Source organism: Micropterus salmoides, unplaced genomic scaffold (assembly GCF_014851395.1).
Source record: "Micropterus salmoides isolate LMB-PRFRI ecotype aquatic unplaced genomic scaffold, ASM1485139v1 Ms_hic_scaffold_14, whole genome shotgun sequence".
Taxonomy (NCBI): Eukaryota; Metazoa; Chordata; class Actinopteri; order Centrarchiformes; family Centrarchidae; genus Micropterus; species Micropterus salmoides.
The window spans coordinates 34,038,699-34,057,460 of NW_024040485.1; the positions used below are offsets into that span (position 1 = coordinate 34,038,699).

Here is an 18,762-nt window from a genome sequence, read left to right on the forward strand (position 1 = left end):
TTTGCACCGCGGTGAAGTTAGTTTTACTTTGGATTTGAACATCTACGTCGGAACAAAGACATACGCTGGATGTCCAACGTAAAGCTAATATCCAGCTTGAAAGCGACTTCACCGCGGTCTGTGCGCCTTTTCAGACACTTTGCTGGGCCCATCGATCAAACGCTTAAGTGTAATAAATTATTAACGACTCTAAACGTTCACAAAATATATACTTTGAATCATTTATCGCCATTGATGAACCCCACAGAGGATTTTATAGCATTTAAAAGCAGTTTTTGGTGGTGCGTGCAATTCTCGGCAGGCATACAAAACTCCGGTGTTGGGGAGAAGAAATTTGCATTAAAGATAATGGACAACCACACGACACTAACCAGCAGTGGCAGCCATGATGTGCGTCAGCCAGATAACGTTAAATGACTCGCCCACGGACATTCAGCTTACGGTCTGGTTCACCACGTCGTGCTGCTGTTGCGATGTTAGCTTTGCAGCAACAAGTAGCATCAGTTTGCTAACCTACAACCTAGCTAACATTAGTAACATGCTGTCGCTGTTCACCCCACATTTATAAAGCAGAGAAATATCCAGAGTTACAGTTGGAAACGGCATATTTCATTGAATTTACATGAAATGTTCTGTATTGGGATCCACATCGTTATCGGGACATGAATTTTTTGTCACATCGCAGAGCCCTAGAACACCAACCGATTGTCAGCAATGACGTAATTGGCGGCGCTGAGATAAACGGTCGCAGTAGTGTCTGAAAGTGTTGCTTTCATTTGAGCTCAGTTCTTTGTCTCTACAAAAAACTCACTAGAGAGAGCAGGGAGGAGAGACTAAGTCTGAGTTCTGAGATTAAAGTTAGAATAAATCAACATCTTCTTGTGTTATTTGTATTCTATTCGCTGGTTTTAAAGGTTATGTTTCATATTTATTGTTGCCCGTTCTGCTCGTTGGATTTGTGTTTATGAATTCAGTGTATTTTGTGGTTTTAATGTAGCGGATCTTCGTGTTAGTCAGTGTTGTTGTGGCGTTATGTGTTTCATATGTTGTTGCTGGGCTTCTTCGTCTCGTTATTGTTCATTTAAATTCAGTCTCATACTTTTGTTTGATGTTGCTTTAGTTACTGGATCTGATGTGAAACTGGAATGAAAAACAAACGGGATCTGTTTCAATGATCTAAAAACATGTGAAGGCGTAACAATCAGCTGTCTGAGCTCTTATCACTGTTTGTGCAGCAGCACAGTGAGGAGGAGGAGGAAGAGGAGGAGGAAGAGGAGGAGCGTCAGGTTTCTGGGAATATTTCAATAGAAATCACATGAATAAAAAACACAAAACTAATAACTTAGTTGTTTAATAAAAGTTGAATATAACCTGAGTGGAAGAAGGAAATCAGTTCATGCAGGTACAAGAGTTCACCGAGATGAAGAAACATGATTCAGTGTGATGGAACAATTTGACCTTTAATAATGTAACAGCTCAAAAAGTCAAAGACGCTTCTCACGCTGGCCCGAACACGACGGCACAACCAGCTCTGCCGTTTTGTACCGCGTTACACAGCGAGCCCCGGTGCTTTATGGGTCGTCTGTAGCTTAATGTTGCTAGGCTAGCTACTTTCTAACTGCTCATACGCAGCATTTTACATCTCGTCATCAGTGCTGTCTTGTATTCGGGCCAATGAAGAGCTGAAGCCCCTCCCCTTCCGGTGGACCACCATGGGACCTTATTTTGAAAACAATATGTACCGTAGTCAACAACGCGAGACGACTACAGTTTGAATCACACACACACGATGTTTGTCAGTTTAAAAGATCATTTAAAAAAGAAAAGAAAGTCTAAGACTGAAAATACGTCTTCACATCATGTCAGGACACAATCTGGATCAGAGCATTAATTGTCTCGTGGGGCGGAAGGGAGGGACTCAGGCTCTCTCACCTCATGCTAACATCTGACAACAGGCTACTCAGAATGTGATTGGACAGCGTGTGGTGTAGGCGGAGCTATGAGCACACCTGGCGGGTACATGAAGACACACGCTCAGCTTCAGATCAGGACAAATCTGAACATTTCAGCTGCTGGAATAAAACAAGCGTCGGTCAGTTTCTTCTTCTGTTTGGCTAATAAATAACTAACAGCAGATGTTTCAGAGGAAACGGGAACGTGAGCTCTGCTTCAAACACTGACGAGCTTTAAAGGGAATGAAGATTTAAATAAAGTCAGTAATAAACGATTGTCTGCTTGATGCTGTGTGAAGCTCAGAGCGTGCAGCGCCAGACGCTCAGACGGGGATTCACTTGCTGATCCTGCTGCAAACTGAAAGTTTCCCCCCAAACGCAGATTTCTAATCCATCCCCAAACATCAACTGCAGATTAAACTGTGCAAAACGGTCACAAAACTGATCCCAGTCGACCTTCTGGCTGTCACCAGAAAGAAAAGACACTCAAAAGAAACTCGGGTAACATCGCTCCGTGGAATACTGCGGCGGCTGGATGTGGAGCCGGAGTCTGATCTTCAAGGCGTTCGTACGGGTGTAAACATGAAGACCGAGTCCAGAAACCCCACGACCTGCGCTCTGTCGTCGATCCGGGGAGGAAACGTCAGTAATAAGTCTGTTGTCAGGAGTGGGGAGGAATCAAACCTGCGGCCTGTGCCCATAAATAATCACTACGTTAATGCACAGCAGCAGTAACGCTACAGGAAGGCGCCGACGCACAATTTTTACTTTATCAAAAATAATGACAAATGGCCAACATCGGTGACGCCACCACCGGGCGTTTCATTCACCTTTACGGGCTCCGCACACCCACGGGTGTTTCCGGCTCAGCATCACACGAGGTCACCTGACTCCATCAGCCAATAAGAAGGCCTGAGGTGTCCCACCTGGCAGCTGCCGGACTAACCTGGAACAGCAGGGTTTAAAACGGTAACATCTCATTTCAGTGAATCCCAGTGGACGAGTTGCTAACTGGCCGTTTGTGAGCGTTATTTTCCCCCTTTAATAACGTCTTATTGTCCCGGGGACGTAAACACATGACAAGTTAGCGGTTAGCTCGCCAGCTACAGCAGTTTACAAATTAGCCCTGCGAGCTTCTATAGTTTATATTTACATCATATTAAGGCAGACCTGGAAAATCTGAACAAGGAATTCAGGAAATAGTTTGTTTTTTGGCAGGTGAACCATCAGGACACGTCAAACAAATCTGAAGCAACGGTTTAATCACCATTTTTAAATCCGGGATCAGGAGCAGATGAACTTTATTGATCCCCAGCTGATCCAAGGTTTCCAGCGATTCCGATGTCACAAAGTTTAATGAAGCATCATGTTATCTGGACGCCTGACTGGAAGGACTGTTGGGCATTTGTCATTATTTTTGACTGAACGATGAGCTCGTCGGTGAAAAAACAGAAGTGAGGACCTGAAGGCACAGCCGACTGAACGCCGCTGCCGGAGGAACAGCCGCTCGGTCTGTCGGGAAAATAAATAATAAAAAGCTGAAAGGGCATCCTGTCGGTCCTCTTCATTCTAACTCGTTGGTGTTTGTTTATGTCGCTGCAGGAAACGTCCTGTTAAGACAATTTGGTTTGGAACAGATGGACCCGCTTACAGACAGACTTCAAACTAAAACCAGGATCCGGTTTGGTTTTTTGAGGGTCGGCTCCTCCCGCCCATAACGGCGCCGCGCTTTCATCTTTTGGCAGCAGGTAGATTCCAGTTCTGAGAGGAGGGGTTTAAGGGGAGGGGGGTGGTGGCCATCGCAGGGTCACCAGTAGAAGGAGCGCGTCAGGAAGTTGGTGGCAGCGCCCAGCCAGCTGGTCCCGTCCTGGGTGGATCCCACCCGGGTCACCGCCTTGTCGGGCTCCTGAGATGGACTCTCGTCCTCTGGCAGGTAGTCTGGCAGTTCCAGGTTCCGCTCCACCTCCACCGAACCGTCCTCCGCCAACGGGATCAAAACCTGAAGACAAGAACTTTTGTTGGACTTGAGGGAAGCGGTCATTTCATTCTGCATGCACCTCTATGAGTCTCATAAAGACAAACGGACTCTTCAGGACTTCAGCACGGGTCTGATAACGCTGTCGGTTCCGGCCTTTGCACACCAAGTCCGTATTTTTCACGTGTGTTTATTTAATCTGTCATCTGATAAACCTCGTTCCTCTTCACCGGAGGAACCTGTCTCTGCCCGGGCTGAGCTGTCCTCGTCCTCCATCTGATCCTCCTCCTCCTGATTATCACTACCGAACCTGCAGACAGCAGCTGTCCGAGTCGTGAAATGATGCGGCGCCTCCGACGGACACAAAAAATAAACTTTGTCAGACGACCGGTGTTTAAAACCTGATGACTCAACATCAGCTTGTTTTTATTTTTAAACACGCCACAATTTCAGACTACAAATACAGACTTGATGTGCAAAGGCCTTTCTTCCTCCACCAGCGCTGCGTTTTAGCTGTGAAAGGAAACTCTTTGGGACGTCGGAGTTTACAGATCTCTCTGTACGGATCACTCAAAGTGTCACAACAATCAATAAAAGACAAACATTCACATTTTATGTATTTTCACAGTGATCTGTTCTTTTATTTCCATTTATAAATTTGTTATCCAGAAATAGGAAAAATGTTTATTTATTTATTTTCATATGTATTTATAATCATATATTTATAAATGTATCCATTTATTTCCATATATATTTCCCTATTGCCTTTTGTTACGTCCCAAAAGTCCGACTAACCACTCAAATAAATATTTGTTTTGACGTTTTAAGGCATTCAGGGTGTAAGGTACGTCTCTCTTTCAGTAGTGACACCATTTGACTCCTTTAAGATCCGATAGCGCTGAGCAAGATTTAAAATGTCTTGACGAGGTTCCCGTCTCAGCTCTTGGTCTAATTCGGCCACTGCAAGCTTCTTGGTGGCAAAAAGTTAATGTTGAGTTCAAGTGGCAACTGCAAAACCTCCAAACTTCCTGCTAATCATAAGACACTTCCAGGCTCAGCGTATCAGCACTAAGAAGGTATCAGTCATCAGCTGACTTAGTGGGGGGGCCAAAACAAGCTGACTGACAGTTTGGGAAATAATGCATATGGAAGTAAATAAAAAATAAGTGGAAATAAATTAAATGTCAAATGTGCGTATTTATTCTTTTATTAATTCATTTCTTGCACATATTTCCACATTTATTTATTGGTTTGATTGTTGTGACACTTTGTTTCATAAAGCTGGAGAATCTTTAAGAGATTTCCAAGATAAAGAAAAGAAATGTTTAGCTGAGATTAATCACTGCTTCTTATTCAGGGTCAGGACTCTGCTGCCCCCTCCTGGTGGGAAGGATGGAAATCAGGGACGACTACGTCCTGTTATTTATAATTTACATCATATAATAACAGGTTAATAAACTATAATGAAGCTGTTAGCGGATCTGAGTGTTTATTAATGGATCAGCTAGAATCCGCCTGTGCACATAAATATAAACATGTTTCATTCATACAGGATTATAAAGCTTTTATTCATTAATTATTCATCAGCATTTACTGATTCTGAGAAATCAGACATTAAGTAAAGTTTAAGTTAAGCTTCATCAGCTGCCCCCCCCCAACCTGTGAACAAACTGACCTCGTCTCCGTTCTCTCCCTTCACCACCTGCTGAGCCTTCATCACCTGAGTGGACGCGATGGCGGCCGCCAGAGCCTGAAACAGAAACCAGAGCTTCGGTCTGTGATTGGAAGAAATGAGGACTTTAAGTGACCAGATCAGGATTATTTAACGAGCTCGTCACTTTAGATCAAGACTCAAACGATCCGTCCTCATTTGAAGAGGCTAAATTATCAGCTCGTACAGAAATGATGAGCAGACACACAGAGACACGGAGTCCGTGAAGCGTCACCTCGGCCTTCAGGTCGGACCGGATCCGGACGATGCACCTCTTCACGGTCATCTGGAAGGTGAAGCTGATGACTCCTCTGATCTTCAGCAGAGCCTCCTCACACAGACTCCTCCGGCTCTGAGGAGGAAGCACGGAACAGAAAGTTCCAGTTACAGAAAGTCTTATTCAGTTTGCTTCCTCTATTTTAATACTTTAAACCTCAGATCTCATCAGAGCTGAGGAAGAAACTCTGAAGGTCCATTCAGACAGCAAGAACAGGACGGAGGGAGGAAATCTGTCCCCTGGTGACGTCACAGGATCTGGCCTGTTTAGCAGGACAACAAAGGCCTCCTCGGCGGGGGGGGGTGAGCCTGTGGCTTGTTAACACGCCTCTGAAACAGCCGCTGGGCTTTTCCTGATTTGGTAATCGACGCTTGCTTTTTGCGCATCTACTGATGAAGTAGCGACGTAGTTTCTTTTTTGTCCGTTCTAACTGTGTTTATTGTTGTTTTACGAGCGGGAGTCTGCACAGGGCGTCTTATTTTGAAAATTGACCGGATTCTCTATGTGTCTGACTTCCTGCCCGGTTCATCTGCTCAGTGCTGCTCGTCAAAAACAGACCTGCTACCTATTCTGTTCCTCTGGTGGACTCATCGAGTAGAACGGCCGCCATCAGCTCCGGAGTCGGTGGACTTTGCAGGTTATAGTCCGGAGCTGATGGAGCCCTCTGACTGGCTGGTGCCTGTAATAATAATAATAACAATAATAATAATAATCCTTATTTGTAGAGCACTTTTCAAAAACAAGTTACAAAGTGCTTTAACAAGTGTAAAGAATAATACAAAAAAACAAGATAAGAGCATGAAAATTAGTAAAATAGAATAAAATAAAAGGGATAAAATAAAGTCAAATAAGATCGGGAAAAGCTCTCCTATAAAAGTATGTTTTAAGAAGGGACTTAAAAGAGTTCACTGACTCAGCCGACCTGATTTCCTCGGGCAGGCTGTTCCAGAGCCTCGGGGCCCTGACAGCAAACGCTCTGTCCCCTTTAGTTTTCAGTCGAGACTCTGGAACAGACAACAGACCTCTGCCCGAGGATCTCAAGGTACGTGCTGGTGCGTATGGGACTAAAAGGTCAGAAATATAACAAGGCGAGAGGCCATGAAGAGCATTAAAAGTGATCAATAGAATTTTAAAGTCAATTCTAAAACATACTGGGAGCCAGTGTAATGAAGCTAAAATAGGAGTAATGTGGTCATATTTCTTTGTTCTGGTTAAAAGCCTGGCAGCTGAGTTCTGGACAGTCTGGAGTCCATCAATAGATTTTTGGGTTAAACAGGTGAAAAGGCTGTTGCAATAATCCAGGCGTGATGAGATGAAGGCGTGTAAAATGGTCTCGGTGTCCTTAAAAGTTAACATAGATCGAATTTTAGCTATATTTCTAAGTTGATAAAAACATGATTGAACAAGCTTTGTGGTGTGCTGCTCGAAATTTAAATTACTATCAAACCAAACACCAAGGTTCTTTGCCACAGGCTTAATGTGATTTACTAGGGAACCAGCAGATGGCAGTATTGTCCTGTTATCCCATCAGGACGGGAAAATGGAGTAAATAAAATGAATGAATGTCTGGCCGCTTAGGGCTTCCGTACTTCACTGAGCTCGTCTGTACTAAAACTTGATTTTAGACTAAGGCCCCGTAACCGACAGGATCTGGCCTCGTCGGGGGCGCCGTGGACCTGAAGGGGAGGTGAAGCTGCTGGCAGGAGGTGACTCTGAGTCAGAGACTTCTAAATCAGTCCTGTTGACTCAGAGCGACTTCCTCTTTCTGAGGACATCAGGATCTTAGAAACCAGAGAGAGACGGCGCACAACGTCCGTCTGTATCTCCATGCCAACTGCTAACAGCTGATTCGCCTGCAGAGACACTTTACAACAGACCGATGAGCTTCACGGGCTCTGACGGCGTTGACCTTTCTGTCCTCTTATTGGCTCCTAAACAGGCCCGTGTGATGGTGTTAGCATGCTGATTTAAACCCCCTGCAGACAGAACAGCTGGACCTCAGCACAGCGTCTCATCCCGTCCGCAGCCCGACGCCTCTGACCGAACACGGAGCGAGTGGCGTCTCCATCGCGGCTTCCTGCTCACCGAGTCGTCCAGTCCGTCGATGTGGAGGATGACGGTCTTGGCCCTCTTGTTGCTGGAGCCCAGGAAGAACTGGGCTTTGCGGCGGCTGCCGCCGACGGCCCCCGCGGCCGGCTCGGACTCGGCGCCGCCGGACGCCTGCAGGAGCTCGTAGATCTCAGAGGCCAGCAGCTTCGTTTCCCCGGGGGTGGTCGACCTGGAGCGCAGAACCAGAGTTACTCCACAAACACCACAAAGCAGGAAGTAGCCGGCCAACAGAAAGTAAACCACCTGACGCCTCTCGCTCTGACAGTCTCTCCCGCGTTACCCCCCCCGACTGGACCGCTTCCTCTGGTGAGTCTGGTTTGAAACGGCGCCACAGAGCTGATCGCTTTGATAGCAGAAAAATAAACAAGATCAAAAGATAGCGGCTGGTGCTGAAACAGATACGACTCTGCCAACAAAATAAAAGCGCCAGAACGTGTTTTTCGCAGCAATGCTTGAGTTAATTGAGAGCTTTTACTTTGAAAAGTTGTGAAGGCCACTCAAGAGTCTGTGGCGTGCTGGACGCACCTGTGAACAAGCCGCCAGTCAATGATTCTCCTGAACCTCCTCAGGGAAAATACGCCTCAGAAGGTTTAGGATTCCGGGTCAAACGCCGGGACGCACGCACGCTTCTGCACATGCTTTACTGTGAGCATGTGCAAACGGGTCCTTATATGGGGATCGATCAGACCTTCCCCCCCAACGGGAGTCCTGCACAGCACTGAGCTAAACGTGCACACGAGTAACTAAGGATTTGAAAGAAGGTGTTCTGGCCCGCCGTGTACCGGCTTTAAAACCATTTGGCAGACTTATTTTCCCCGACACGGACAGAGTGTCACTGATGAAGCCAGTTCTGGACCAGTAAAATGCGACTACAGGGCTACTTCCTGTTGGCACCAGCGCATGATCGCGACAGAGTTCTGGTAGCTGCACCAACAGAGCGCGTCTGACTCGGTCGTCTCCGTTTAGTCCCCACCAGAGAACCGGAGGTTAAACCAGCCGCAGTAACTGAGTCAGACTATGAGAAAGAAATGAAAGCGTAAGAAATCAAAGTGGCTGCTTCTCCTCAGAGACTCACTTCTGCACGACGTTCTGGAGGCTCAGCATCATCCCCAGCTCGCCCTTCAGCTTCTCCCGGTTGCCGCGGCATTCTGCCAGGTAGCGGATCGCCTGGGAACAACCAATCACAGTTAGGCAGACGGCAGCAGGACGAAGCAAACTTGATGTTCAGGTGCAAGAAACGGCGGCTCACCAGGAGGGCGGCGTAGACCACCTGGGGGTTGGGGTGGTCCAGGAACAGGATGAGTCCCGGCAGGCAGCCCTGGTCCTGCACGATGGCCCTGCGGTTCATGGGGTCGGCGGCCAGGTCCCTCAGCTGGGTGACCACGGCCAGGGCGTCCGGCTCCGCGCTCATGGCTGGTCCTCACTCGCCCATACAAGGAGCAGCTGAGGACGGCAGCAGCACACGTTCACACAAGCCAATCAGCAGCTTTCACAGACCTTAAAGGGAACTTCTGTTTTTATCAACCCCCCCCCCCGCGTTTCTGCGTCTACGTTTGTTTTAAACAGCTCCAGTTTGATTTCATTTTATTTGCTCAGATGGTCTGAAGCGAGAGCAAATAACAAAACTAGATGACACAAATATTAAAGAGAGGAAGAACAAACTGTTTGTCTGGCTGCAGCAATAAAAGTTCTACACAAAGAGTCCCTGCAGATCCTTTTCTTTTTAATACTCCCGGTATTATTCATGCAGCTCGTCTGTGCGTTAGGGTTACGCAGCAGGTAAACAGGTCTGAAACGTCCACTAAAGAGCTTGTTTTGACTGTCTGACAGTCTTTATGAAAAAGATCCCTGCAGAGAGAGAGCCGTCTTTAAAAAGATCCTTTTTGTCTAACAGGAACAGTCATTTAACTTCTCTGCTCGGATCTTATCTCAAAAGTAAGTAACGCTGCTGATCTCAAGGGGATCAGGACTTTCCGCGCTCTCCACAGCGCACCAACTCATCTGCTGCAGGTGAAAATGGTTTTAGTGTCTCTGGCTCACAGAGAGCTGAACATCCAGCTGACTGCAGCTTCTCTGCCACGCTGACCTCAAACCAAACATCTGCCGTGTTCGCATGATGTTCCAGAGGAGGCGCGTTATGGATCCTGCAGATTTTCACACAGCCTCACGCGGACCAACCGGTTAACTCCACACCGCCAAACGGCCAGTGAGAACACTTGAACCGCTTCACTGCGGGAGGCCGGCGGATGCATCACGTGCCGAGTTTACAAAGACAACACGCCCTTCTAACAGGCGTCCGGCCGCCTCTCTGGGGCGCGTGCGCGGGTCCTGGTAAACAGGGAAGTGTTAAATGGACAGATTTTTGCATTGGATCCGGCGCGTCCTCCGCCAGGAGCTAATGCTAATGCTAATGCTAACGGCGCTCACCTCTGACTGTCGCCGGCACCGGGCTCACGTGAGCTGCCCGGTTAGCTTCTCCTCCGGGGGCCTCCGGAGAGCTTCAGGTGTTTGGCCCGGCAGGTGAAGGCGAAGGGCCCCGGACTCTCCGCTCGAAGGAAAAACACCTTTATGTCGCTTTTTCCACAGACGGCGGAGATTCTTCCTGCTGAAAAGCACCAGGGCGGCGACGCTTCAACATCCGGGCCTGTGATTGGATGGCTGGAGGCCACCTGGTTCCGCGGGCCAATGAGCTGCGTTGTTCTGAGAGTTAAAGGTCCCCACGCCCTGTGGGGCCCGCAGGCTGATGCAGGATCAGTATTCATGTTGGAAGCAAAAGTACTGCATTCAGAATGTTACTGAAGTATTAAAAGTAAAAGTACTCACTGCTGCTGCTGTTATCTTTAGATTATTCAGGAGGAGCTCACTAACTGATGATCATTTTCATCCTGGATCAATCTGCTGAGGATTTTCTCCATTAAACGCTTTTTAGAAACTCTGAAACTAGTGAGAAATGCGGTCACAACGCTTTGTTCTGTCTGACCAGCGGCACAAGAGCTCAACATTATTACAAATACATTAAATAATCCAAAGGAAAAGCAGCAAAGCTTCATGTTTGTGAACCATCAAATGTTTTTACATGAAAAACCATCAAAGACGTTGCCGCTTCATTAGTTCACTAGTTAAACTGAGCTCCACCTCAACAACTACAGCAGTTACACCCCGCTTTATATAATGCGTGAGGAATAATCTGATATGTAATAGTATAACAGGACATTCTGCTTCAGTACTTTTAATACTTTAAGTACATTTTCCCGGTTATACTTTCAGGTCAGTAACATTTTCAGTGCAGGACTTTTACTTGTAACAGAGTATTTTTACAGTGAGATAGTCAGGATCTTCACTCCTGTGTGCAATGATCTGATTTAGTCTGTCTGCTATCTAAACCATAGTCAAAGTCTATCTGTGTGAAACTGGCTCCTGGTAAGGTGTCTAATTGTTTTTTGGTCTAAACTTAGTCCGTTTTATTTTTGTGAAACAGTCGAACTTACATTAGACTAGTCTAACACTATGTTGACCAGACCAGACCAGGTCATCATGGGCTCAGTGGTGTAGACACACTGGGGAGGAAGGGGCTGTGCGCAAATGACAGCATCCACAAAGACCGTGTGAAGTCAGATTTCTTTTGAATACTATTACTGTTATACTATTAGAAGCTTTGGCCATGTTTAACATGAACATTTGACAGAAAATATGGAAAAGCACAATCGGTCCCCTTTAAGAGAGATTTGCTAATGCTAATGATGTAGCCCGGCCCCACAACAAGTGAAACACAACACACCTGGTTTCATGTCTTTTTATCCATACATTTACTGTCTTACTGAAATGAAAAGCATGGTAGCTTATAAAAGGACAGTTATGAGCTCTTTGTCTTTAATAACTGACTTACATAAATGCCCACGCTGCATGAAATCAAATCACAACACAGGAGAAAAAGTGAACGTGTGTTTTGCATTTCAGTTCAGCAGAGGGCAGCGCAGAGCTGCAAACACCAACCAACTGTCCCATACAGAAGATGGCGAGGTGGCGGGCTGGAGGCGTTTAAAGGCAAAAAAAGAGTAATGTGACCAGTTACTGTATCTGATGTTAGTGCCAGGAGCCCAGACAGCTGGATTTTGGATTCAGTAAACATCTGCAGCCATGCTGACATCCCATCAGGCGAGAAGACGTCGCTGCTGTCGAGGCAGACAGACTCTGCTGTGTACTACTGTGCTGTGAGGCCCACAGTGACAGGAAACACCAAAACTCTGTACAAAAACCTGACAGCTCCTCTGAAGATTTACTCACTTTGGTTCCTCCTTTTACTGAACAGCAGCGCCACCAAGTGGACACTGACAACACAATCTAATGACAAGTTACAATAGAACTAAAACACAACAGCTATCTCTTTACAGTAAGGCACTCCACAAGGAAGTCTTCTTCTACACAGAATGCTTTGGTATCACTGATGATGAGACAAACTAAAATGATTACAGACCCATGTTGATGAATTAACTATTCCAGGGTGAAAAGTGGTTAAAGAGACTTTGTTGTAACAGAAAGTTCACATGTTAAAGCTCCTCATTATGAGCTGCTCTGGATAAGAGCATCAGCTAAACAGCTGAGATGTAAATGAGATGTAAATGTTGAGAGTTCCTCAACAGATGATGAAGAGGAAGGGCCAATGATGTGAAGGCCCAGATCCATCAGAGTATCAATGTTCTTCCTCTCTCTCCTCCCCTCTCACTGCAGACATGAACCACTGGCTGAGAAACATCCTGATTCTGACTCTCTGGCTAGGTAACTCTTTAAACCTACTGATTGTTCTCCTTTAATCAATCATCTTTATTGATCCATCTCTTCCTCTGCATGTTCTCTTCTTCCCCAGAGTGTAAAGGAGAAGACAGAGTGACCCAGCCAGCAGGAGATGTCATTGCTGCTGAAGGAGACACAGTTACACTTGACTGTACTTTTGAGACTAGTGACCAATACCCCTACTTGTTCTGGTACAAACAAGTAGTAAATGAGTCTCCAAAGTACATGCTGAAATGTATTTCACAAACAACAGATTTTGATGCAGAGTTCACGAAAGACAGATTTAATGCTACAATCAAGAATAAGTCAGTTCCTCTGAAGATCCAGAAGCTTCAGCTGTCTGACTCTGCTGTGTACTACTGTGCTCTGCAGCCCACAGTGACAGGAAACACCAAAACTCTGTACAAAAACCTTTGGAGCAAAGACAACAGAATACTCCACAACGTCCACTAGAGGGAGTCACACACTGTTAAACTTCAGTGGTTTATGATATAGTCAGGATTTGTTTTAGTGGTGATAGAAGCAACATTAAATGAAGCACTACAGATAAAACACAATAAACAAATAACAGAACTTGAATATGTTCATAGTATTTTCAAAGTATCTCCAATAGTACTCCAGCAGATTGTTTTCACAGACAATTGAAATGCTTGGTGACTGTAACCATTGCAAGCTTTAAGCTGTGCTGCCTGGTTTGAAGCAATATGTAGACTGTAATACTAAACCCCCATTTGCACCTCTCACCATAATGTCTGTTTAATTCCCACCTACAAGTCCCTGCTCAAAAGCAGGACAGCACAAGTAAAACTGTACTTGTTTGGAACAATGATGGCATTGAGACCTTAAAGGGAAATGAAGCAGTCAATCAAGTTTACATCATTTACACAATGGATTTCCACTACGATCAACAATTATACAAGAAACATGACAAATGTAAACGTATAAAAGACAAAAGAAAAGAAGAACTGTCATATCTTTCACTGAAAGGGCGCCACCATTGTGCAGTACTATAACCTGCAATGTCACGGGGTTGGTTGGCTTTAAGGCTTTGGGTGAGAGATAGTGAAAGACAGAGACAGTGAAAGAGATAGTGAAAGAGATAGTGAAACATAGACCTAGTGAAAGACAGAGCCAGTGAAAGATAATGAACAAGAGATAGTGAAAGACACAGACAGGGAAAGAAATAGTGAAATAGTGAAAGAGATAGTGAAATACAGAGCCAGTGAAAGAGATAGTGAAAGACAGAGACAGTGAAAGAGAAATAGTGAAGGAGATAGTGAAAGATAGAGATAGTAAAAGAGAGATACTCAAGAGATAGTGAAACATAGACTTAGTGAAAGACAGAGCCAGTGAAAGATAATGAACAAGAGATAGTGAAAGACAGAGACAGGGAAAGAAATAGTGAAAGAGAGTGAAAGAGATAGTGAAAGACAGAAACAGTGAAAGATAATGAACAAGAGATAGTGAAAGACACAGACAGGGAAAGAAATAGTGAAAGAGAGTGAAAGAGAGAGCCAGTGAAAGATAATGAACAAGAGATAGTGAAAGACAGAGCCAGTGAAAGATAATGAACAAGAGATAGTGAAAGACAGAGACAGGGAAAGAAATAGTGAAAGAGAGTGAAAGAGATAGTGAAAGACAGAAACAGTGAGAGAGATACTGAAGAGATGGTGAAAGACATAGATAGTGAAAGAGTGAAAGAGAGACAGTGAAAGAGAGAGATAGATGGATGCCACAAACAGAGGACAACCAGTGGAAACTCAGAATAGAATCAAATATAATAATTGTTTTGAAAGGTTTTCAAATTATTATTATTTTCATTGTCAGTTATTTTAGTAATTGTTCCTTTATTTGTTTTTATTTCACGTTTATGGGTAATGGGGTTCGGGATGTAGCAACATGTAAAAGGAGATGGCAGACATGAAAATATATTATATATTGAATGCTTTTTAGAAAAGATTAAATAAATGTAATAAAGAATTCCAAATTTCACAGTGAAATATATCATTATCAAAATATTGCCTATAGACACACGCACACACCTGTCTATAGATTTGTCTCACTCTTAACCCTGCCTTGGCCGACCTCGTCCTTTCTCCCAGTACTGTATCCTTCTCAGATTATTTCCCACACAGTTTTGAACCTGGTATCTTATTTCCTCTACCTGCAGCTTTTGGTGTGCAGCAGTCTCTGTGACCATCTCCCTCTTATTTTATCGTAGCAGTCAGCCTTGGCAGCGGCTGCAGCACTACAGCAGGTCAGTCACTGTGAGCCAGTTCCAAATACTGTCAGCAATCTTTACATCTTGTCATGGTCACATATTTGTTTAATCAGCTAATATCTCCTAAGTTTGTTATAATATCGATAGTCACAGATCACCACCAGTAGTATCAGCAGCAACATCCCCAGCAACACCATCAACAGCCCACAGTGTTTAAAGCAAGAGCTGGGTATTCCCTGTGTTTCTTTTTCAAAACTGTGTCATACCATTCGCTGATGTATCAATACAGAAGCATCAGTATACGCATATCAGCAAGGAATACATAACGATATATTTCTGTATCAATATTTTGAGAACAGCCCTATTTAAATCCTTGTTCCATGTGCCCCTTTTATACTTTGAGTACCTGCCCTGGTTCTGATAGCAGGCACTTTGAACTGTAGCCCATTATGTGACCTGAGATTATGACTGCTTTGTAAAGTTAAAAATGTCCTGTTTAAATAATTTGGAAGTCTACCTAACATATCTTTGCAAGTGAAGGGATGACCATCCTTCCAGTCTGTCCAATATACAATAATGTATATCTGAGAGCTGAGTGATAAAGGGGGTCAAGTTTGGACAAGGTGGACAGAGAGGCAAACCTGTAGGTAGTGTCCCTATAATCAATCTGTGGCAGAAAAAGGCCAGCAACTAAGTGTTTTTCTAAAGCCATGGAAAAGCAGGACTTTCACCTATACAGAAAAGTCAACGTGATAATCAACATGGTATTTAAAATTTAGTTTTTTTTGTAAAACCAGATTCCCAGATATTTGTAATTATCAACAGACTGGATACAGACTCCATACAGGGTCGTGATGTAGAGGGGTGGTACCTTTGTTCGCCCAGTGGCAAAAATCATAACTTTAGTTTTGTGGGAATTTAACTTCATATCTGACAGAGCATATTGCAGGGTATAAAAATCTGCCTGCACATTTGAAAAGGCAAACTCTGCTGTGGGGGCACAGGAGTACAGAACTGTGTCATCTGCATACAGATGATCCTTACAGAATTTAAACATCAAATATTATTAATGTAAACTAGGAAAAGCAAGGGTCCCAAAACTGAGCCTTGAGGAACACTTTTCCTAACAAGGACTGGATCTGACATGTCGTTGCCATGTTTATCCATTTGTGAATGATTGGTCAGGTAACTGTGGAACCATTTAGACGCTTCGCATCCAATGCCTGCTCTCAGCAGGGTATTAACAAGTGATGGATGGTCCACAGTACCGAAGGCCTCCGTAAGTTCTCTGAACATTGATACACAGCTAAATTTGTTATCTATAGCCTCGTTGAAGTCATCCATAGCTTTTAAAGTGGTGGTTACTGTACTATGCACTGACCTGAAACCGGATTGTATTTAATTTCAAATGTTCTGCAAGTCCAAATATGATTGGATAGCAACTAATGATTTCAAGATTTTTGAAAGAGCAGGGAGAGATTGGCCTAAAATTGTTCATGTCAATCCAAACCTCAATATTATTAACACTACATCAAAATTTTTTAAATAATTAATTTGTGAAGCTGGAACAATGAAATATTTTGACATGAAAAATGACAAATGATCAAAACAGCTGCCAATAAAAACATTTTTTTCAACCAACTAATTGTTTCAGCTGTGCTTGAATAAACTGTTGGGTAATTAAATTAATTACAAAACATTATATTTTATAAACTCTTCATATGTAGTACAATGCTTACTTTGTAAAGTAACAAAAGCTGTTGTAGTGAAGAAAAAAGAACAATCTCTCAGTCTGAGTTTGGTGGAGACACAAAAAGTGGCATGAACAGAATATAATCATTTGTACATAAGTACAGTACTTGAGTAAATGTACGTAATTACTGTCCACCACTGAACGGCAGCATAAGTGTCATTTCCAGAGATGAAGGTACAGGTACGTAGAGAAACAAATAAGGGATATGTTGGAGTAAAGTGAGAACTGAGTGGGAAACCGCTCTTAAAATCCTTCTGCCAGTTATAAAATTTACGACTGAGAAAGATAAAACATCTATGGGACAATTTGATAAATGGGTTGAAATAGGTTTCCTGCTAAATCGAATAAAAGAGACGAAACCTACCATTTAGGGCAGATATGCTCTATGCTATATAAACCAGAACTGAGGGAAAGGAAATACTTCTGTCTGACACTTTGTAAAGAATAAAATTCTTAGACATCTTGACGATTCTTTATTCCAGAAGACTCACTAAAGAAAAAGTTCAAATACATCTGACAATAAATTATGGACTGTAAGTTTGATAACTTAATAATAATAAGCTGGTATGTAACGTCGGCCAGAGTCCCACTGCACTTTCACATCCAGACAAGGATGGGCAAACACCTTAATGTTTCACTCCAAAGCCTGAGTCATGACCAGTTTCACACCAGTGTTTGGAGACAGAATAAGCTCCATGTTTGCACAGACTGCCTTCATTTGTTAGAGGGGGAGATGTCCAACCATAATTAACACAAGCATCTCTGCTTTCACTGTCAGTAATGCGGCAGCTCCAGAGATCGAAGCACCTAAATCAGCCCTTGGAAGAGTCTAGAAAGGACGTGACTGCCCCATTGTGGGAGTGAGGGAGTGTTTGCTGAAGCCTCTGCTTTCACTGTGGTAAACTGGTGGTAGCAGCTCTTAACCATTCGCTCTCAGTGGAACATCCTGTTTGAAATGGTTGACACCACCGAGCTGGTTTTGGAGATCCTTATGTGTTCTGAACAGGCTTCATATTTTAGCCCTTTATCTGGAGAAGCTGTGGACAGGCTGGCAAACTGACAGGCCTTTAATATGATGCTGATACCATCTTAAAAACATTCACTAATTGATCCTAATTGTCACACTAGGAAAGGAGAGAGTGAGGAAAATGTGTTGAGTGTAAAGTTGTCAGTCGGGGAATAACACAGGGCTGTGAATGAGCCCCGTCACTGTGATCAGGCTCCTCCTTCTAATCCACCAACTTGATCAAGTTGATGAAGACTAAACAGAGAGATCACAGCCTTCTTTATACTTGCTGGAGCTCACAGTTCCTCAACACTGCAGATATGACGCCTCTGTTCATCTCAGTGTTGCTGGCTGCTGTGTGCCTTGGTATGAACACAACTCTGGTTCTCTGATATCAATCCAACATTGACATGATTCTTTAACAGCACACTGATACTGTTTGTTGCTGTTTTACAGAATGCAGAGCACAAAAAGACAACGTGCTGCAACCAGAAGGAGACGTGACTGCTGCTGAAGGAGAGACAGTAACACTTGGCTGTACATTTGAGACGAGTGGCACAAATCCAACTTTGTTCTGGTACAAACAGGATGGAAACAACAGCCCTGAATTCATACTGAGCCGCGTTCAACGGGACGAAGGGAAAACAGCAGACGAGTACAAGGAGAGATTTTCATCCACACTGGATTCCACCTCAAAATCAGTTCCTCTGAAGATCCAGAAGCTTCAGCTGTCTGACTCTGCTGTGTACTACTGTGCTCTGCAGCCCACAGTGACAGGAAACACCAAAACTCTGTACAAAAACCTTTGGAGCAAAGACAACAGAATACTCCACAACGTCCACTAGAGGGAGTCACACACAGTGCACTGCAATAGTCCAGGTGTGAAAAGATAAAGGACATAGCTGATTTTATTTTGGTAATATTTCTAAGGTGGAACGTTTTAAATTGGTTGTCAGTGGACCAATAA

General features: G+C 44.1%; 2 protein-coding genes across 2 annotated transcripts; one reads left to right on the forward strand and one right to left on the reverse strand.

Moving 5' to 3' along the window:
- Positions 1–1,335: 1,335 nt before the first annotated feature.
- On the reverse strand, positions 1,336–10,605 carry LOC119902808 (armadillo repeat-containing protein 1-like). Its single transcript, XM_038719184.1, has 7 exons — positions 10,452–10,605; positions 9,274–9,467; positions 9,100–9,191; positions 8,001–8,193; positions 5,874–5,990; positions 5,603–5,677; positions 1,336–3,951 (listed from the first exon to the last, which is right to left on the reverse strand). Exons 2-7 carry the CDS (start codon positions 9,433–9,435, stop codon positions 3,760–3,762), a joined length of 831 nt encoding a protein of 276 aa, XP_038575112.1. The 5' UTR covers positions 9,436–9,467; positions 10,452–10,605; the 3' UTR covers positions 1,336–3,759.
- Positions 10,606–12,748: 2,143 nt separating this feature from the next.
- Positions 12,749–18,556, forward strand: LOC119901630 (the record flags this gene model as incomplete). The annotated part of the gene is made up of 4 exons (XM_038717205.1): positions 12,749–12,800; positions 12,889–13,232; positions 18,041–18,161; positions 18,252–18,556. Coding segments are annotated over exons 1-4 (816 nt in total), but the record flags the coding sequence as incomplete, so codon positions are not given.
- Between the last annotated feature and the right edge of the window lie 206 nt (positions 18,557–18,762).